The 23,008-nt window shown below is 36.5% G+C and overlaps 1 protein-coding gene across 8 annotated transcripts in view; it reads left to right on the top strand.

Annotated features, from left to right (window-relative positions):
* Hecw2 (HECT, C2 and WW domain containing E3 ubiquitin protein ligase 2) overlaps positions 1-23,008 on the top strand; it is a 363,407-nt gene that overhangs the window by 224,429 nt on the left and 115,970 nt on the right. For 5 of the 8 annotated variants that reach the window (XR_007349418.1, XM_048808215.1, XM_048808216.1 and 2 more), the window contains 5 exons: positions 1,183-1,290; positions 9,157-9,251; positions 14,103-14,178; positions 18,457-18,626; positions 21,486-21,628. Coding sequence is in view for 6 of the 8 variants with exons in the window: in XM_048808215.1 (XP_048664172.1) it covers positions 1,183-1,290; positions 9,157-9,251; positions 14,103-14,178; positions 18,457-18,626; positions 21,486-21,628 (592 nt within the window). In the remaining 2 variants the exon portion in view is untranslated. Of the gene's footprint in view, positions 1-1,182; positions 1,291-9,156; positions 9,252-14,102; positions 14,179-18,456; positions 18,627-21,485; positions 21,629-23,008 lie in introns of those variants that run through there. The other 3 variants (XM_048808219.1, XM_048808218.1, XM_015481177.2) reach the window with 3 other exon arrangements.

Genomic DNA, 23,008 nt, shown 5'->3' with positions numbered 1-23,008 from the left:
GGGCCACTGGGCCTTTTCTGCCGGTGGTCACCGTTCCGCCTACCTGGCAGGCGCTGGGGGTGGGGGGCGGCTCTGCCCCTCAGCAGGCCACTGGGCCTGCTCTGTGGATGGTCACAGTTCCCTCTACCTTGTCAGCGCAGGGGGAGGGGGCGCTATAGCTCTTAATTTATCCTGCTTTATTCCAACCCTGGGTTAAAGTATATTTCTAATCTTTTTTCCTAGGAAAACAAATGAAGTACATGCAATTTGAAGAACTAGTGTCACTATACACTTTTGATGTACCTATAAAACTTCAAATGCTCTCCTTTTCACGCTTTCTAGTTTTATTTCTTCCTCTAGGTCCTTGATGCAGAGCTGTAACCCAATATGTTGTGAGTAAGTTATAGAATATGAACCCCTTCAGCCTTCAGGGTGCTAAGGCAGAGCCCAAGGCAGGCCCATCTTTGGCAGGCATCTTAAGTGAAAATATATCTTACACTGACTACCTCAGTGCGTTGAATATATTACCATTTCCTATATGCCACGAGGATAGAAAGCTTGGGAAATGCGGTCTCCAGACCTAGTCTTTGGGTCCCTGTCCTTTCTATCATTCTTCCACATAGAAGCACACAGAATTTCTGTTGTGTCTTAGAAGATAACTTCATAACTTCACATCCTTTTGGTTCATTCCATCTTTTTTTCTTCTTCTTCTTCTTCAAGTTCTGAGGATTGAATCCAGGACCTTGCACATATTGGGCAAGCACTTTACCACTGAGCTACATACCCAGCCCCCTCATTTCATCCTGAATTCTGTTCTATTATCCCAGTTTGCCCTTCTTTTCCTTTTGATAAGGGATTTCATAGAAGGAAGCTCACCCTAACCTCTTTCTTATAAATTAGCTCCTTGCTGAAGCTGCAGCAAGTATACCCATTGTTCTTTGCAGTAGTGTCTTTTGGTAACACTGAACTTGGCCAAGCCCCCAAATGCCATCTTCTTTCCAATCTCTCACCCTGACCCCTTGTCCCAATAAATGCAACTGTAGAAATTCAGAATAATAATATGCTGGAAGGTAGTCATTAAGAATAGTGTTCATTAATATTCCCTTTTATTTTTTTCTATTTATTTTAGAGCATGAATTAGTCTTGGAGCTAAGAAAAGACAGGTTATAATTAAATTAAAAATGTTTTTAAAATTTTTTCCAGATGAGAATTCTCCAGCCAACTTCTGGGATTCTAAAAACAGGGGTGTGACTGGAACACAAAAAGGACAAATTGTGTGGAGAATTGAGCCTGGGCCCTACTTCATGGAACGTAAGTAACTGAGTGTGAAACACAAGTTTAGTATTGAATATTGCATACATATATGCATAGGTCTATAGAATCTTTACTGAATTTTAAAAAATATTTTTGGTTCTTATTTATATATTTCTGTCATAAAGCTCCACAGCGAAAAATACACGGTTTTTCAGAACATGCTCATTAGAGAATGTTCACATATTTTGAAATAAAAAAGGGTTAGGCATTTGTACATATACAAACACACACAAATATGTGAATATAAATATATACAATACATGTATATTTATGTACCTTATGGAATATATGGTATATAAATTATGTGTTATCTTAATACTTTACAAATTTATATATATCCTTGTATCTACATTTATAATTAATGTTTAAGTATATTAATTCTGGATGCAGAAAGGATAATTAGGATTTTTGTCAATTTAAGAATTTTATTTGTTTTTAGAATACTTCATTATTATTTTTGCCAGCAACAGAATAATCTGGATTCTGGTCTTTTCAAAGTGTTGATAAGATAGTCTGGGGGGCACTTTGATTGAGGAAATCACTAATGCAGCTAACATGGAATCAGAAAGAGGCTGCAGATAATGTAACCATTGCCCAATTAATATCTCTCCCCTTTTTATTTTGGGTAAAATGGAGGTGGTTTATATTTGCCACTAGTGTTACTAAGAACATCCTAAATATTCTATAAAAATTTATAAAATAGAAAGAATGAATAATAGATGATTTACTAGTTGGCCCAGATTTAACATCTATGTCTATAGAATTTACTTTTCTTTAATGTACGAAAAATGGGCTTTTAAAAATTTTTTCTGAGTTATAGAGCCCTGTGTAAGAATTAAGATTTCTCTATGCAAGATATTTAATATACAATAAGATATTTAATATACAACAGAGTAATTAAGGATAGAACTTATTAAGCCTTAAAATATAAGGTATAATTTGATTAAATGGAAATTTGTTGCAAGTATGTCTTTAATGATGCATCTAAATGTAATATAAAAGTTATTTTAAAAGTTTAATGTCTAGGGGCTAGGATTGTGGCTCAGTAGCAAAGCGCTTGCCTTGCATGTGTCAGGCACTGGGTTCAATCCTCAGTACCACATGGAGGTGAATAAGTAAAAAATGAAGGTATTTTTTCATCTACAACTGAAAAAATATTTTTTTAAAAGTTTAATATCTATTACTTTGAATTGGTATTAAAGGTATAAGATAATATCTTCAATCATCCTTGCTGGTTGATCAGCATTTCAGAACTTTCTCTAATCCTGCTTCTGTCCCTTAAGGAATGTCTTCATAGTCCAATGTTCTGGCTAGCTTTCTCTTAAAATGGAGTGTATTTTCTAAGGGAGACTGTTCATGACATAAGAAGAAGAGGAGGTGGGGAGTAGGTGGGTGGGGGAGCAGATATGCACACCATAATCCCAGCTAGTAGAAGAGTGTCTAGGAAAGTATGGGAACATTGGATAAGGTTGTTTCTGGGAGGTGGAGTTATGGATGATTTGTTATTCTTGTCTATTTCTACTTTACTTTCCAACATTGGCTTAATTGACACTACTAAGTGGTAAGGAAAATAAGTCAGAATGTGGGAAAAATGGAACAGGAAATAGCTGGTTTTACTTGTAATATGATTCCTTCTTTGAAAGGATCCCAGGGTTTAAGAGGCTGATTAAGTGAGAAATATTACCAACTGAATGCCAGGAGAAAGGCAAAACCACCTTTCTGTTTGCTTCAAAATGCTAAAGACTGCATGCCATGATTGCCTGTCGACAGAGGGGCAGATTTATATTGCCGAGCCCAGGAACACCTTGGACAAAGCCAGTGTCACACACTGCTATAATTTGGAACATTATGTGAAGAAAAAAAAATCTATTTACGGAGTATTCCACTTGCTGTGATTGATTTTTTTTCTCTCTCCCAAAATGTTAGAGATTCATAATGTCCTGGCTGATTAAGCTATACCAAACAGTAAACAAAACAAATATAAATTTACTATATAGTAAATACTATAAACAGTAAGTATAGTAAATATTTGTCTTGGCAAATGTTTTTTCTACATCTCATTCTGTTATTTAATAGAAATGCGCTTGATGTTGAAGCTAGGAATTAGGAATGAAAAAAAGAGTAGGGTTCCCCTGCCTATTTTGTTTTCCCTTCTAATTTAGCATTCCATAGCTTCATTCTTCACACATAAAATTGGAAGTATTGAATAGCATATTATAAGCCTGGAAATAGTCAGTAATGTTTTGAAGGACTGAGAAAGATAGTTTAAGTCTAAGATAGTGAATAGGAATTTCAGAAAGATTCTGCATTCAAATAATCCTATCTTCACAGGATCAAAATGAGTTCTCCCCTGACATACCCCTCTATCTTTACAGTGGAAAAAAAAATCATGTAGTGTTTCTACCCATACTTAGCAGTAAAGTCTGTGTCTTTTAGATGTCAGTTTTTAATCCCAAAGTCTGGATAGAGGAATCCTAAGGGAGCTTCATAGCATAATGAAATTTTGGAGCTGATGATGTGGAACTTAAAAAAAAAATGGGAAGATGTTCACACAGCTTCTAGAATTGTAGATATCGTCAGCCTCTGATGTTCAAAACTTATGGTATTTTAAAACTTTTACTTTCATCTTCAGAAATAAAATTAAGTTATCTTTAGCTCATTGGAAGTACAAGAAAAGTAAAGCCCTCTGAAAATTGATCTGTCCAGATTCCTGAACAAGCTTGGATTTGAGCTGTTTAGAATACTTCTGAATGTCAGATGGCTCTGGTTTGTTTAATCAACCCCCACAGGAGGTAGGTGGCCCAGGCTTATCTTAGTAGGTTATTATTAGGCCCTACTTAAGAGAATTAAGGAAAAAGTCCAGTTTAATTTTGGGGAGACGACCATCCTAAGCATTAGAGAGGGGACTGGCTTCCTCCAAAGAGTGTCAAATAATCCTCCAGTGAGTTTATGCTCACAGCAACTGAATGGATCATCTGTGCAGTATGCTTTTTTGAGTTTGGAAGTTTAAGAAGTTTCAAAAGTTGTCTTGGCAAGTCAAATTGTCTATATTATCTCATGTATTCTTTCATAAACTGTGGCCATTCATTCATTCATTCATACCTGCTTTTTCTCTTGCCCTCTTTCTTCTATTCATCCATCCATTATCTCTTCATCCATCATGAAATATTTATTGAGTGCCAACTTTATGCCAGGTACTATTTTAGCTATTCAGTAATCCTGGATCGATGAGCAAGTTTAGAAGTAGTAAACTTGATTTACATTAGTTGGTGATTATTAAGGATAAAAACACAACAGTGGTATTTGTAGAAGCTATATAGTGTTTTCCCACATTTATTTGCATCAGCCTTGAGAAATGAATATAGGGTTAGGAAGCAGCAGTAGAAATCCAAACAGCTTATGTGAGGGTCTCTTCTCTAAGTGGCAGCACTCATGTTGGCATCATCTCAAAATAGACTTGTCACAGGATGGCTCTTTTTGGAAGAGAGGGTATGACCTCAGCCTCTTGTTTTTACTTTCAGAGCCCCGACTCTAAATGCCGCCATCTCTAAATCCTTTCCCACTGATGTCAGAGGGCCTTCTTGCCCCTTGGATTGAGATTTGGTGCTTTTCATTCTCCATCCTCATATTAAATATTTTGGGATAGTTAGTTCTCAATCCTATAGATTTCTGCCACATCTATAATGATTTTCCTGAGCTTTAGCCAAGGAAATCCTCTCCATTTCAGGCTGGGCTGCAGGTGTCCTTATTAAAGAGAAGACAACTTACAGAAATGCAATAATGACAAGTGCACATACCACCAGGAATGTGGGCAAATTTCCTCAAAAGTGTGAATTAAGATGTGTTTACTTTTTCTCAGATTGTGGTTCCTGAATAAAAGGGCTCTGAATAGGAACTATAATCTTAAGTGTTTCATAAAATCTTCCAGGACAGTGATTAAAATCATGCTTTAGAATAAATCACAATTAGCCTGATTTTTTAGATTATTTTAGTAAAACAGAGAGGATTGAAGGAAGAAGGGTGTTTACATCCCATTTGTCTTTATGGTTCAACTTTATGGTCACCTTCTAGAAACTTGGGGCAAATCCAGACTTTCTAAATAAGGATGAGCTGCCTAAGCAAATCTTGTAGCTAAGGCTTCGGACCTTTGAGGCAAAACGATTTTGTGAAAGGAGTGAATGACCTGTGGACCATGTTTTTGGAGAGGGCTTGAGATGTAATCATGCATAAATGCCTCTGATTAACGTAACTGAATTGGATTGTTTTTTTTAAAAAAAAAATTTTTGAAGAGGTAATATATAAGAAGAGTATAATATTAAAAAGATATAATAAGTGAAAGTAAATCTCTTCCCAGTTTTGTGTCCCAGTAACTAGTTTCCCCACCCTAAAGTCAACTAGTTACTAGTTTCATGTTATCTATCTGGAAATACTTTATTTATATATAAGACCAGAAATATAATCTTCATTTAAACAGGATGGTGGCTTTACAATGCAATATCAGAATCACAATTTCAGAAACCCTTTACTTCAGAACACATTTAACACTGTCCACAGTCCCTTCTTCCTCCCTATCCTCCCCTTCACTCCCCATGCCTGCTCGAGTGGGGATGGGGTTGTTGTGCTTTTGCCCTGGGGATGTTTTATTTGTACTTATGAAAGGGGCATTTAAATTGAGGGTACCGAATATTTATTTTAGTAGCACTATTGCTAAAATATCCTGAAGTTTACTGAAAGAAGCCAGACTATATTTCCATGATTCATGATTGTGTTCAGCTTTCAGAAGGTACCTAAGAGGTAAAGATGTAACTTGGACCACAATCTCTTAGACAAGTCACCAGCAAGTTCTGATAGGCCAATATGGAAAGATTTACCCTTCTCCTGGCTTGCTGCCCTCTGAGGCAACATGCTTTTCATGAGTGGATTCTTTGGAAAAATTACTGGTTTTTAACAGCTTTTTGGATTTTTCACCTGTAATTTGAGGCCAGTAGGAGGCGATGTTGCCTGCTGCATCAAGCTGTAGGGAAACCATTTAGGAGGATGGGATCACTCATTGCTCCTTGGTCCACGTCTACCATCTCCCCTGCTTGTGGACATGCTGGCCATTTGGACACTGGGTTCCTCCCTAACTGGATGCTCAGTCACTGTGCCTGAATTCACTTCTATTTGCCCTCGTATGTATTTCTCTGGAATAGCTTTTTTTTTTTTTTTTTTTTTAATTTTCCTCTTGCAGTTAAAGGTTGTTGCTGGAAGCCTGGATACCAACTTCTCTTTTTCACCCTTTTACATAGTTACCTTTTCTCCTAACTAACATGTTCAAATACATTAATCAAAATGTCACTCTCTCCCTTACTCAGAGGGGAAGTCGTTTAGGTAACCATTTAAAAAGTTTTTGAGTGATCTCCTAAAATGCTAAGTAACATTTGAAGATAAAAAGTCCCACTCAATATGGAACATTCCTATGCACTAAGGGGCAGAGAGCCTCACCCATGTCCTGCTGAGGGAGCCTGCTGGCTTCTATCCAGGAGCAGATAACTGGTTCTGTCCAGAACTGTGGTGACCAGCCTGTGTGTGTGTGGCCTTGACAGGATGATCTGTGGAAATTCCTCAGCTTTGCACTTCTGTAACACCACTCTGCAGAGTTTTGGTGATCATATTCATAAAACCTACTTTTGTGCAATTCATAAGAAGTTTTATCTTGTAGTTCCATGTATTCTGAATTATTGTGTGTGTTGGAGATTTTTTTGTTACTCTAAGAAATAAAATAATGCCCCACATGGATCAGTTAGCAAAACTGTCCTGGTCATCAATATCCTCCAAGAGAAGTAAGCAATTGATTTTCCTTGGTCTCAGAGTCTCTTGCCTAGCTGACTATTAAAACCTTAGAAAAAGAGCAGATAGCATCCTCTAACCTGAGAGAGAGTTAGGAGAAGATATATTATAAAAATGCACTTCTCTCTATTAAAAAATGTCATGTTCACGCACTAACCATCTATTTGATTTATGAGGTGCTGCTGCAGGCAGATTCACAGACTGCAGGTTCTCTGGCATTTAGAGAGTGATACTAATGAGCTCGTACCCACAGAATCCAATTGCGGATATCACAAACTCTGTGGAGCTTTGTGCTGCTTTGACAGTCTTTGTGCATGTGGCTTCACTTGGTTCTCATAGAACATGTGCTGTTGGGTCATGGAAGAAAGCAAGTGGAGAGTGAGGTCTGCTCAGCTTCATGCAGTTATGAACTGTCCCCATAATCAAGATCTTGTGTTAGTGTTCAGGAAAATCATTTGAAGGAATGTTCTCTGGAGGCAAAATCACAGTGAAGCTAGAATTCTTGCTGTTCCTCACACTCAGCATGATCACCGCTGCCTGCCTGCATCTGCACTCCTCTCTCCTGGCTCTCTGATCTCATTTTCTGATTCATAGGACCTCTTTATTCCATGACACCTTCTGACTCCACCATGGCCTCCTAATCTCCCAGGTCTCTGTTTTCTTCCTCCTGCTGCTCTTTGTCATGCCCAGGACTGTCATCTCAGCAGCTGCGCTGTAAACACCTGCTGGACCAAAGTCCTTTCCTGGATTAGTCTGGCACAGTGCTGAGCATGTATTTTGGTGGGGACATAGTAAAACATCTTTTGGTTGATGATACTAACTGAACTATGAATTAATGATTGGATTGTGGTTAATGTACTTAATAGACTGAATATTTTACCTCATGATGGAACTTTTCTTATTATTTCATCTTTTTCTTAAACAAGCTAACCAAGTCCTGTGTAAGAAGCTTTTGGGTACTGTCTGGAAAGTCAGTGAAAATTAACTTCCTTGGGAAAATATATAGAGTCCGCTTTCACGATCCTGGTAATTCATTTGAAAAAGGGATTCCCTGCTATAGCTCAGGACTCTCTCTGGGGCCTGGCCACTGGCATCATTGCCAATATAGAATGACACCTTGGGAAAAATGCATCTGGCCATGGCACTTCTGAGACTCAGATGTTCTGTATGTAAAGAAATTCTGGTGATTGTAGGTTTTATATTGAACATATTTTGTCTGCTTGCTCATTGATATTGTAATTACTTTCCAAAGACCATAATTGGTATTTGTAATGCTTTTTGTCAAGCTTAAATTAATAGAACAATGCCATGAAGTGAATGTGTGTATATGTACATACACACACACACACACACACACACATATACATATGTACATATGCCTACGTGTGTGTGTATGTATGTATGTATGTAGTTCTCAAATTTGATCTCTAATATCAGCACTAAAATCATTTGGAAAATTAAAATAATACAGATTCCCATAGAGTCTACTGTGGTATACTTTTGTATTTTTTTTTTTTTAACTTTTTTCTTTATTTCTATTGACAGTGACTATCTGACTGTATTGTAGAGGTTAGGACCTTGGGCAGATTGGGTTTTAGTCCCCACTGTCATTTCTTGTGTGACCTACAGCAAACCTCAATTTCTCATCTCTAACACATTGACAGGAATTTCTGCCTCCCAAGCATGATGTGATGGTTAAATAATAGCATGAACATGAGACATAACACTGTTTGGCAAATTGTGGAGTCTCTTAATAAACGTAGCTAGTTTTATTCTTATCTCCACACTGTTTGGGTATATTGTTTTTATGCATCATTTTTCTGATATGTTTGAGCTATTCTTCAAATGTTTCAGAAGAGCATACAAAATCAAACAGGGATTGGTATAATCTGTTGTCTCTGATTGGAAAAGAAGGGATTGTTCACAGAGTCAAGAGTGACATTGCCTGAGAGGAGAATGATGGGTTTCCTCAGTGGATTCCTACATGACTTCTTTCATTGTTTAAATTACTGTCCCTTCCCCTTTACTTTTCAGCGGAGATAAAAATCTGTTTTAAATACTACCATGGCATTAGTGGAGCCCTGCGAGCCACGACCCCCTGCATCACAGTGAAGAACCCAGCTGTGATGGTGAGTGCCCCTCTCTGCCAGCTTCCTCATGAGGTGCATGCAGGGATACGATTTCTATTTTTGCCTCTGCATCCCTGACAGAGTTACTATGAACAAGGAAAAAAGAAATGCATAACAGCGTGGGCACTGTTTTAGAAAAGGAAAAAGCTTACAAAGTTGGCATACCTGAATCTATAATATAAATCAGTGGGAAAACATGCTGTGTGTTGGCAGCTCTGCAGGGAACCCTCTCATGAGGAACAGTGGCCAGTGTCCCATCACAAAAAGGTTTTAAACTTGGTTTGGGTGGCTGATTGGTAGGAAATGTTGGTATTGCATCTTAGGTGAATTTAATTTACATGAATTCAGGGAGTAAAAGAGAAAATGTAACCATTTAAATAGTGGGTGATTTTACCTGCCAACCCAAAGATCAAAGTGCTGGATTCCATTCAATGCTGAGTTGGGGTGTAGTGCCTAAAGATACTGTTTATATTTTTTAGGAAAATGTGGCCACTTGTTAGAAGCCAACTTCTTTATCAGGCCCTCAACTGAAGAAACAGATAATCTAATTTACTTTTGGAGGAAACTGGTTGTGTTGGACATTTAAAAGAAACATGTCTGTTCTTGGAATGAAACTTTCCTAACAACTTTGTGATTTTTTCATTCAATACACCAAATTTAAAACTCTAGCATTCTTGTAATGAATGGGTCCATTGTATATGATGATTGGATTATGGTTTGAGGTGATTTTTAGGGCCCAAGATATGTAAAACCTTGCAGTTTTTATTAGTCATTAATAAAAACTAGGTCATGAATATAACAAAAAAATGTTGACTTTTGTACTATAGGATCTTACAAAATTGTGTGTGTGGGTGTCCATGAGTATATACATTTATAGATGGTTGCACTTTTGGAAATAGACAAGTGACCAGGTGGAGTTCCTATAATTCAGAAAGCAATCTCTGAAGATGGCATTCTGAAATCTTCCAGACCTGCCATGCACTGTCTTAGGTAGTGTCTGTGCCTCTGAATTGAGTAGTCTTTTCTTTTTATTTATATCCACTGGGTGCCTGCTAAGTGCTAGGTACTAGGGATGAAATGATAAGAACAACACAGCTGTGGCTCTTATTGGTCTGGTGAAGGACAGCAATATCAATCAAATTTCATTGTATTTATTTGAGTGATACTTCTTTAAGGAGAATCATATTAGTAAGAAGGCTTCTCTGAAGAAGATGTGATGAGAGACAATCTGAAGGGTGAATAGAAGTTATTTAGGATGAAGAGCATTTCAGACTGAGGGGACAGTGTGTGAAAATACTTCAACACTCAGAGTATGGGGGATAGGAAAAGGAAAGAAAGTGGTGGAATGAATCCAAAATAATTTTTCTATGTACTTATATTAATACACCATAGTGAATCCCACCATCATGTATATCTATAAGAATGGGGTGCTAACTAGAATAAGATATATTCCATGCTTATATAATTATATTAAAATGAATTTTATTATCATTATAACTGAAAAGATCCAACAAAAAATAACACAGTAGAAAATAAATAAATAAATAAGATCATCTTTGAGTCCCCATTGTAGAAAACCTAGTGTATAATATAAAAGAATAACCCACATTACTATTTAAGACTGTAAAGGTCACAAAAGAATAGCAATTGTTGACTAACAGAATCTGCCATGTCACAGAGTAAGCTCTGGAATGGACTTTGCTCCAGTTAATATTCTAAAAAGAGAAGGTACAAAACTAGAAGAGTGGGCAGGTTATAATAAAACCTTTGACCATTTATTGCTTATGAAAATAGACAATAACTAGTAATGCTAATAAACATTTTCTGGAGTCAAGAGTTTTTAGACTTGAGCAATTTTAATGCCCAGATATCACAGGAGGCAGTGGGAGTTTATAGCTGACTGAACATTGATTTCATTCCATCGATTTTGCATTTAGATCACTTTGTTAAAGCCTATAGATATTTTGGAGATAATTAATTTGCTGAAAACAGATTTTAGAGCACTTTAAGAGCTTCGTAGATGCAGCACTGGCAATCATAAAGGAATATTTTGGTTCAAAGACAGACTAAGAATTGTTGGTCAATAGATTTCTGACTAAGCTTGAAACACTTGGGTCTGTGTTCAAAATTTAAGTCTCATTGAGAAACATCATTTGGGGAATCAATGGTGTGCTTCTATAGTAGCATGATGGTCCCCTAAGTATATGATGTGTATTCATTATTATGACTGATTAAAAACATTGATATTCAAAAAACTTACCTTGTATGATTATACCATGTCCAGATGCAAAGGCTAGACCTGGAAGAAATAACTCCCTAGGGATGGAAATGTGCTACCATCCTAATCATATGGTCTCTTTTCTCACATGTCCTTTTGCAATGAATCAGGATTTTTAAAAAAATTGTCTTCACTGTCATTTGTGTTTTGATGCTATTGTTTTTGAGAATACTCATTGGTATGTGTTTCAGTCACTTGGAACAGGAAATCCTTTGGCTGAAGGGGCAGATTAAAGCCACCATCACTCACGACCACATATTGTCTCAACACTTGGTTGACAGTGTGGCTTCTGGTTTTCCTGGAATGAATCTGTGTAATGAGTTTATTTTAAAATCTCTCTAAACACCGAGTGCAAATGTGTTTATTACCACTAATGTCCCTGTATTAATGGTAATGTTTGGTCTTTCCTGGCTTTCTTAGAATGAATAATAAAATTGAATTCTTTGAGTATCAGATGAGCATTTTAAAATCCAAGAGAGGTCAGGTGGGACACTATTTTTCTATGAATTCTTTGAGAATTGTTTCAGAGTAGTGTATTGCCAGCTGGTGAATTACTTTTTTAAATGAGAATTAAAGGACATTTTTCTTTTGTTCCTATTAGCTTTTTATAATATTTAATTGGTTTTAAATGAAGATAGGCTATGAATCTTTTCAAGTAACTCACTTAGCACAAGTACCTATAGCAGGTAGAGGTGTCATGTTCCTAGAGTGACACATTTGACTGAACAGTGTGGTCCATTTGAAGTGAGGCCCTGTTTTTTCAGGTCTGCCTGAAGGGGAAGGTTGCTGCATATCTTGTCTTTCGGGTGGTCTGCACTACTTCCCAGCAGTCTAGAGTCATGAGTCATGAAAGCAGGATGCAATAGTCACAGTGGTCAGTTGTCTGGCTAGCTTACTCTGCCTCTGCCCCAGTTAACCTGGGAATGATGACTCAAATGGACAAAAACAATTTAAGAAACCACACATATTTGCTGAGCACCAAATCTATGATCATCAAGGATTTGGTTCTATAGACGGAATGAAATAAAGATACCTGGATGGTACCCTGGTATGTTGCAGATGACATGTGAAACAACCAGGAAGCAATTAAGAATCACACAAAATCGTCCTAACTAATGTATAGGAATTACAGAGAAGACAGTAGAAATTTGCATTTTGAAATTTGAAATATATTTGGAATTTCTTTTGGAATTTCTCAACTTTGCTTGGATTAGTGCAGGTTTTTAATCTCCTGATGATGTCTGATTTCTTTAAAGGAATATGGGTAAGACAAAGTGTTAAAACCAGCCCTGGACAGTAGTTAAAATGGTAAAAGCAGATTTTAATCAGGAAATAGTACAATAGGGAAAAGAGACCTTAATATAGAATTGGCACAATTACAAATATAACAAAAGAAAGTGAGGGGAGCAGAATGGGGGATGTGAGGTCCGTGGATGAAAAGTTACTAAATGGGTAAATACAAGATAAATAAAGGATAGGGTGATTCTTGCTAAACCAAATAACAAAATTCTTACTGAAGGCAGACCAGGGTGGTCAGATATCACCTGGGAAGGGGAGGATGAAGAATTTGGTCTGATATTAAAGTGATCAGATATGGAGAATGGGGATTCTCTGTATACTGAAAGCATCATTTTTGTTAAAACTCAGCTCTACAAAGATGGAAATGGGAGCCCAAGATCAGCACCAGTTTAAGCAGAGGGCCCAAGGGAACTTGATTAAAGTTTGGTCAAGAAAAGAATCTTGGTCAGAGGGTTTAATCCAAACTTCAGAATTAAAGTGTAATTTCCACTCTCCAATGATTCAGAATATATTCTGCCTTCAATTCTGTCTCTTCCAGTGTTATGAACTTCTTTATCAGAGTATCATGAAGGTCTTCCAGTGTGCCAGAATTGTGCATAAATTGAGAAAGGCCTAAATTTGCAATGTGGTCTATAAATGATTGGTTTCATGTGAAATATAATTTACTTGGAAGATTTTAGGAAAAAATATATCAGTACACTAGCACCACAAGTTCCTATTATTGTTCATTATAACAGCATGTGCCATGTACTTACAGCACAATAGAATAGAAGCTTAGAAAGGAGGAAGGACACCCCTGTGGAAACTCAGATATTTTTCAAGAGAGGATGACTGTACATGTGGATGAGTCTGATATAAATCAACTATTTAGTTTCTTCTAGGTTTTCATAATAAGTCTGAAGGAATTTGATGTTTAGTGTTTAACTTAAGGAAGTGTTAAATAATAATGTTGTTAGTAATGTAAGTGCATTTACTACATGTCAACTATATTCTCATTAAAGGAGAAAAGGATATAAGATAGGCTGATTCATATTCATAAAGGATTTCAAAACTCATTATTTGAATTTGGGGGTAAGATCAAATTTAAATAGAACCTTTGTTTAGCTTCAAGAATCTATATTTCTTTGTTCCAAGATTTGGAAATTTACAGACAAGCTGCAATGTGTTTTGATACAAAAATCATTGTATTTGCAAACATCTGCAGTTCCTGGGGAAGATAAGGTAGCATAATACCTATGTGACACTTCAAATACTTTTTTTTTTTTCCTCCTCAGATGGGGGCAGAGGGCATGGAAGGAGGTGCTTCAGGAAATCTGCATTCTCGGAAGCTGGTCAGCTTTACCTTGTCAGGTAAGAATGTCTTTAATTGTGGCATCTAGTTTGAAAGTGTCTGATTTCAAAGGTAGGGATAGTTCAAAGGTAGGGATAGTTCCTTTTTTCTGCACGATCCCATAAATAACATGTGGATTTATTGTTTTGGAATTTTTTGGTCATACTTTTAGGAATTCAAGTATACCTTTTTCCCTGATGAAATTACATCATTAATATAAATTCAGAAATGATTTCTTCTACAAAGTTTTCTGATGATTAAAGGACTATATGTGTAGTTACTAAAACTGTAACACAACGTGCTAATTCTACTGAGGAGTTTTGATTATTTTGAACAATTATGCTTACTTCAGTTAGAGAAAGTAAAATTTTAAAGACTTGGTATACTTTTTTTTTAAAAAAAAGTCAAGGTATACTTCTTTCTGTACAGGAATATACATAAAAATTGGAAAGTGAATAAAACAAGCTTTTGTTTTTTTTCTTGTTAGTTAAATATTCTGGCTGCTTGTGTGTTTCTCATACAGTTGATGTACTGCTCTTCTCTCTGAGCCATGAATTTGGACCCTTTTTCAGTCTGTGCCTTTGATTTGGCTGAAGCCAGTGATTAAAAAAAAAGAATAATATAAGTTTACTACCAAAGGGATTTTTTTTGCCAAAACATCATTTTATATAAACTGAAAATTTTTGCATGAAAAATGTACATATCTATCTATGTATGTACTGCAATGTAGAAAAGGTGAGATGTATTTCATGCATAGGTCATTGTCAGAGAAGTTTGAAAGCCACTGATTTAAAAAAATAAAATGAACTGGTAGCTTTAAACTCAAGGATATGCCAAGATCAGTATTTGAATTGGACTTCTAAAACAGACGACTGTATGACAACAAAGTCTAACTGATGTCTGTCACAGTAAGACATTTTGTTTCATTGCTCTGTGATCTAGTGCTTCTGAAATTTAAATTAGACCCACTTTTCCTGACTGCAGGAAAAAATGTTGTGAGTGAAAACAGACGTTCTCAAAAGTGAGATCTTAAAATCAGACTCTTCCACAAGGCACAATTGTCACAAATGACTGAAGCATGCACATCTGATCATTGCTGGTTCACGTCCCTCCCAGCAGCTACATTTGCTTTTTCATAGTCCTTCCCCCTTCCTTTGAGGCTGTTGCATGTGAAAACCTTTTTTGCTTTGCTTCTCTGGTGAATCTCACAAGTTTATACTTCAAATATAATGTAATACAACATGCTAATTGTACTGGCAGGTTATAATCCAAATTTGGCCACTAATTATAGTTTTCTTTTTCTTTTCTTTTTTTTTTTAACTGAAAATTAAACCCAGGGGCTCTTTATTATTGCATTATATGCCCAGTCCTTTTTGGTTTTAATTTTTCCATTTTGTGACAGAGCCTTGCAAAGTTGCTGAGGCTGGACTTGAACTTGTGATCCTCCTGCCTCAGCCTATTAAATAATTTTTTTTGGAACCCTTAGGATTTAAACAACATCTAGGTTTTTAGAAGGACAGCTAATATCCTGCTGTACTACTCTCCTACCCCTATCTGTCTGCTTTCTGAAAACATCTTGGTTGTTTAGACCTCTGTAGTCCTGAGAGGCTGCAGGTACTGAAATTCCTTGTTATAGTAGTGAACAATTATCTAACCCCAATAGCTCAGAAAATTTAAAGTTCAAACATACCATAGTTTCTTTTGTACAACATGAAATTTTGCTCTATACCCATGGGTTTCTTAGTTTACAGTTATTGCCTCATGCTTTCAATTGATACCATTCTAAATATAGAACTCACATAGTGATTTTAACTCCAGAGGGGATGCTATTAACTCATCATGGGAGAATGACCATCTGGAAGGTTAAAATTCCTAGAGCATTTCCTGAAAAGTAGAAAAATAAATTTCAGGGCACAGCCAAATGCTTCTTTTAATACTTCTTCTAGCATCCCACCTCTCTTCACATGGAGGCTGGTTACCTAACATCTGTTTTTTATTTCCTACCATATAGTCAGACATTTGCAGATACACAGAAGTGGCTAAAAATCATAGGAGATGAAAGCAATTCCATAAGGTTAATTCTAGAAGCTTAATCTGGTTGTAACATATTGACTGTGGATGCTAATTTTTATCTTAGGGCATTGAAGCATTGTAGAATGGTTGCCTACAAATATTCTACTCTTGATTATCTAAGGATTATCTACTCTTGATTATCTAAGAATACAAATAATTGAACTCTACAACTAAAATAAAAATTGTACTTGAATTAATATTTTAAATCTCTTCCAAATAAGGCTGTAACTAGGGTATTTAACATGTCATACCTTTGTGACTTTAAGTCCTTCTTTGGCCTATCATGGATATGAACAATAAAACATATATAAGAAAAAAGCAAGAAGCAAGAGTACAAGTGAAATGGATAAAGGGAACTAAATTATCAGATTAAAAATGATTGGTAGTTTATTGTATTTATTAATGAAGATGTGTTTGTACTATGTCTTGTTTCTCATTGTGGGAGATTTTAATATCAGGGTTATCTAACAGTGACATCTTTCATCCCAGTGACTTAATCTTCTGTGAAATGCTTTTCGTTTGAAGGAACACTTTTTGCAAATGGCTTAGCTCTGCCAGACTTTGCAGCAGCCACTCTGTCCACATTCCTCTTCATTTATTGAAAAGAAATTCCTTGTCTGGAAGTAGATCTCAATGTCTAAAGTATATCATTCTGCCTCTGAGTCCAAGGCAAGCCTACTCAAAGGCAAGAAAATAAATGTGTAAATTGCATTTCCCTCTCAAAGCGGCTTTATGCTAAATAAAATCAAGTGAAAACGTGTGGCACTATTAAACTGACAGTGCAGTGCAAACTCTGCATTTAATAGTGCCTGCTTAGTTTATGAAGCATCAGCAATAGGGTCTGTGGGGACAATGAGATTACAGCAGCTTTTCTGAGTGTCTGTCTAGTCTTTTCTTTGTCTCTTCCCTTTCTTGCTGGTTGTCAGGCTAAAGGTTGTATTATATTTCATGCAGTGTCATTAACACAAGGTCCTTTGGTTGAATACTTCAGTATTTGCTGACGTATTAAGCTTCCTCCTTCTCCTGCCAGTTATGTGTTACTGGACAGTCCTCACCTGCTTTCTTCACATATGTTCAGGCCATGAGTTCTTGTGAGCCATTGGAAGCCCTCTCCAGTTTGACCTGGAGGAGTCTATGGTCAGCCAGCTCCAGGCCAATTCTCTTCTCCTAAGAAAGACCTTCTATTTTCAGAAATGGGTTTGAATGAGATGACCCTGGAGACCCTTTGAAAAGCCAAAGGTTTTGATGCTGTCTGAACTAGAGTGTTTAGGACCTCCCCAGACTGATCCACAGAAAGTTATTTACATTCTTTTCTTCCAGAAGTTTTCATGATTGCTTAGCTCCCAGAACTACATTAATCCACTGATAATCTCAGAACTGGGGAACCAGGAGGGCCATCTTTTGTTCCTGTCATTTTTGTATCTCTTAGCCTGACTATTTTTTTTTAAGTATCAGTTTCCTCACTAAACAGACTTTAGCTAGGACATTTATGCACATGACAATTTGTGAAACTAAGGTGAGTTCTAGGACATTCATCAAATATTTAAATTACAGACTATAGAAAAAGTATCTGTAGAACTATTTAAAATAGCAGGCAAGACCCACATCTATGAATCATTTTTGGTCCACTCTTTCCACCTAATTTTCTTCACACTTATGAAACATATACAGCATTTTAAACATGGCACCCATGAATGTGTACTCTGAAGCTTCCTCTCTAATTAAACTTAATTCAAACTCATTTCCATATGTATATAAAAGATTCATTTTTTTTTCATGAAGGAAGTTGCTGTCCAAAAAACTATTTACTAAGGATTTTTCTCAAGACACTGTCTAAAACTCCAGTTGCCAAATTACTACTCTGGGAAAGGTGGTAAAAGATGCACCTGCTGGCATCTAAAGGTTCCCAGGATAGGGAGCACAGGGGTGTGAGGTGGTGGTAAAGGTTTGGCTTCAGTTTTACAACCTGTGAGGAAAACCATCTTTGAAATTGCAGCCATAACCCACTTGTCCTCATTTGTCTAAGCAATTATAGCGTGAATAACTTTTGTTGTTGTTTTACCGAATTGTTGTGTTTAGAACCTCTTGTGTGATTAAGAGTGAATTATCTTTGAGCTGTTGTTCTAATCAGGATATGTGGATCCTTCCTTCTGCCTTTTTCCATGCCTCCCTCCTCCCTCCTCCTCCTTCTTTGTCTCTCCCTCCTTCTCTCTCTTTCTTTAAAGATCTTAGGGCAGTTGGGCTAAAGAAAGGGATGTTCTTCAATCCTGACCCTTATCTTAAGATGTCCATTCAGCCAGGGAAGAAGAGCAGTTTCCCCACCTGTGCTCACCATGGGCAGGAGAGAAGGTCTACTATCATCAGTAACACCACTAATCCTATTTGGCACCGAGAGGTAAGACGACCCTTAGGGGTCTTCTACTTGACAGAATGTCAACCAGGCTCATTGTTTTCCTTCTGAGCTCTATGCACTTTGAACTATTCATGCGTGTGGGCAATATGGCTAAGTTGTCTAGGGTTCTGTTCGAAAGAGGGTACAATTAGACTGAAGTTTTCTATCTCATCAAAGTTGGGTCCAAGACAGTTGAGGTATTTACTTCAGGGACACAATTTAAGGGTCTGCCAAAAGATTCAGTAATCAAATATCTTAATGAAATAAATATGTATATATGTATATTTATTTTATTTTATTTTTATGCAGTACTTAGGATTCAACCAAGAGGGACTCTACCACTGAGCTACATTCCTACCTCTTTGTTAATTTTTTATTTTGCAACAGTGTCTTGCTAAGTTACTGAGGCTGGCCTTGAACTTGCAATATTCCTGCCTCAGCCTCCTGAGTCATTGGGATTACAGGCACATGACACCATGCCTGACTTAATAAATTATTTTTTTTTTTACAAAATTAAAATCAATGCCAGAAATTTGCCATGAACAAAATTCCATAATTTTAAATAAGAACAGGATCAGTAATTATTACTTTGAAGAACCTGAGTAAAAGTTTTATTTAAAATTTTGTCCTAACATGAATTCTTTTCAAATTGAAGGAACTTCTCTGTGGGCTTTGGCAAATCTTTTGTGGATTTCTAGATTTTTGTTGCATGAGCCATTCTAAGAGTTGTCACCCGGATTGACGGCAGATTGTGTTGATGGTATTTTAGACTTCCTCACAGCTACAGTATGCTACCCGTCATCCTAGTGCCCATATCAAGCAAAGGATTTTCTCATTAGAAATACGGAGAGTCAGAGAATGAACAAAAAGACACCATGTGGTTACTTACAGTTTGAACAAGGCATAAACTCTTCCACCATTTCTCAGGGATCCAGCAATATGTTCTAACAATATTGTAGAGGTATTTAATTGGAGAGGGATAATGCAGTAGATCTAAAACCAATTTGAGAAGACGTGTAACATGCTCTTTGATCCTTGTCAACACAGCAAAATGTGTCTCCTGAGCAGTTGCTCTGGTTATCTGAACAGGCAAACATCACTTGCATTCTTATACATGGTTTAAAAAACTACACATAGGATCTCTTAATAAGAAATAATACTTAGAGGCATACCCCTTAATCTAACATATTTCAAAGCCTAGAAGACAGAATTAATCTCAATATAATCTCTAGAAGGCACATAGTGAATATGGTATTGTAATAAGCAATAGCTTTATTTCTAACATTTTGTATTTGCAAGTTTTCTTGAGCAGTCATCAGTGCAAACCTGATAGGGGAGGCTATGGGATGAGATAATCATCTCTCTGTTTTGGATTAAGTAACCAAAGCTTGCTGGGTGTGGTGGTGCATGCCTGAAATCACAGCAGTTTGGGAGGCTGAGGCAGGGGGATCCAGATCAAAGCCAGCCTCAGCATAAATGAATAGCTACTCAGTGAGACCCTGTCTCTAAATAAAATACAAAGTAGAGCTGGGGATGTGGCTCAGTGGTCGAGTGCCCCTGAGTTCAATCCCTGGTACTAAAAATAAATAATCAATCAAGCAATCAAATAAACCAAAGGTTGGAGTGTTTATGTGACTAACTACTCAAGAGGCAATAATGGGGCTTGCATTCAGCTTTCTCATTCTAAGTAAGTGCTTTTTTCCATAAAGCAGACGCCAAATTGCCTGGCCCTTAGAGAACTTTTATTGTTATGACTAAATAAACGTTGTGGTGCCTAAGCACCAAGCTGGTTGGCACTATTCACATCACTGCAGTTGTGTGGATTCCGTCAGGGAAAGAGTGACAATATTTTGGTTAGTTTTCTGGCCCTATCTTTTATTTATTCTGATATCAGCTTTAAAAAGGAAATTTTATCTTTTTATTAATTTATTTATATTAATTAGGTATATGTGACAGCAGAATGCATTTTGATTCATTGTACACAATTGCAGCGCAACTTTTCATTTCTCTGATTGTACACAATATAGCATCACACCATATGTGTAGTCATACATGTACCAAGGGTAATGATGTCCATCTCATTCCACCATCTTTCCTAACCCCCCACCCTCCTTCTCCTTTGCCGCATCAGTTTCTCCATTTTCCCCCATGCCTCCTTCCTCCCATCTTAATGATAAAATTAGTAAAGCTTTTTATATTTATTTTATATACTTATCAACTCCAATTTAGATTTCCCCAATGACATTCTTAAATAAAAACGAAGCCTATCTTAACTTCTGCTTTTGTTTTCTGTCCCAGAAAAAATGACCCCATGAATAATGACAAGAAACAAATGTTTGTTCATATTTGTTGCAGTTGCAACCATTGTAGACCTAATTATGTTTTCAAACTGAGGTAGGCGGAATCCTTATATGAGGTACCTAAAGATGGGAAAGGCCAACTGTATGAAGGCATAAATTATGTAAATAAAATGCATCTGTTAAAAGAAAAAAATGACCCCATGTGTCTCTTAAACTTGGGTAATAATTCCATTTAAAAACTGTTTTATTTTAATTCTTTTTAGGGATACCACAGTACTCTATAGATGTTCCTACTTTAACCACTAAATGAAGGAATATTATAAACTATGTTTTGCAACTTCAAAAATCCCATGAGATTAGGAGTTTAAATGGCTATTAATAAAATATTTCAGTTCATTCTAATCCAGCACATATCAAAATACAGGATTCACAATAGCCATAGATTTTTCTAGTAATATGGACCCCATATATCATTACAATTTAAGAGAGATCATTTCCTATACTGTAAAGTGTTATATTTGTCCTTGTTTTGAACCAACATGTTCCCTGCTTTTGCTTTCAGAAATATTCCTTTTTTGCACTTCTAACTGATGTCCTGGAAATTGAAATTAAAGACAAGTTTGCCAAGAGCCGTCCTATTATCAAACGTTTCCTGGGGAAACTAACCATTCCAGTCCAGAGGTTGCTGGAACGACAAGCCATTGGGTAATCAGCTCTGACTTCTAGGGATCTTGTTGAGATAAGTTTGTACAGAAATGACTTGGTAGCCCTAGGACTTTTCTTACTGACAAGAAGTGATAATATAATTCTTTTAAAAATAAAAGTGGCTTTACATTTATTAAAAGTATACAGGGTCAATAGCACTTCATTATAATTATGTATCTTTTTTTCTTGGCATCTATATCTTTTTCAAGATGTACATACCATTTGTATTTCAGAATCATATTTCAGTGTTCGATTGTGTTTTTAATGTATTGAAATCTGTCTATAAAACTCTCCCTAGAGCAGAATTTAGTGTCAGAGGATACTTACTTTATCCTAATTAAGCCCATCTGGAGAAGCTATTATTTCTGAAAAACAAAAGCAATCTTGTTTGTGGCCTTTCAAAACAAGACCTAGATAAGGAGGTAAAATAGTAAGCTCCTAGACATATGCATTAATTCAGGCATCAACAGAATCTTAACATGTGATCCATGCTTTTCTTTGTATGAGTTTTTAGTAAGTTGTGAGTAAAGAAATCATAGCATGTTTCCATTCTATATTATATTGAACATGGTTTTACATGGTAAGCACCAGCAGACTCTAACACATGTACTCTGAGATAGCACTAAGAGGCATCTGGTTGTGTACCTCTTTTACTGTAGGAGAACATTTTGAACATGTGGAGGTGGTGGTTATGGTAGCAGCAGAAGTAACAGTAGTAATTAGGAGTAACAATAATCACCTAAGATGCTGGGAGTCCACTGTATGTCAGGGGTTAAGTATATCACACTCATTTGCTCATGTAATCTCAACAGCAATGAGAGGTAGCTAATGTAATAATACTAATTTCAGAGAAGACTCCTAGGCTAATAAGCAGATGGTGGAGCTGAGATTTGAGTTCGGATCCATCTGCTATGGAAAGAACCTGGTGTCTCTGAAACGTCTCAAGGACTGGCTATAATGTAATATTACTGTTACCTTTGGAGAGTTGATATTTCATATTCACTCTGCTACTAATCAACTCTTTGATTCTGGCAAATCACAATTTTCTTGGTCTTTAATTTTCTCATCTGAAAATTAAAACATTTGGACCACATAATCTCTAAGGCCCCTTCAAAGCCCAAAACTCAGAGATTCTAATGGAGTCTAATCCTCTTGATGGTCAGAGGCAGTGGATTTTGTGGTTGAGCCGTCCATAGCAAGTCGGAAGATTATATGAAATTCTAACAACCTGACTTACCTGATGAAAGCTGAGAAATCTCAATTATTTTTAAGAATAACATTTAGAGCTTCTAGTAGATATATTTTGGAAAGCTTTTAAAATTATTTTTAGCATTTATAAAAAGTGAAAGATTATAGAGAGTGAGAATTGAGTACAGTGAA

The sequence above is a fragment of the Marmota marmota genome, unplaced genomic scaffold (genome assembly GCF_001458135.2).
Source record: "Marmota marmota marmota unplaced genomic scaffold, marMar, whole genome shotgun sequence".
Taxonomy (NCBI): Eukaryota; Metazoa; Chordata; class Mammalia; order Rodentia; family Sciuridae; genus Marmota; species Marmota marmota.
Note: the sequence above shows the minus strand (reverse complement) of the source record. Positions and strands in the feature narration are given on the sequence as shown.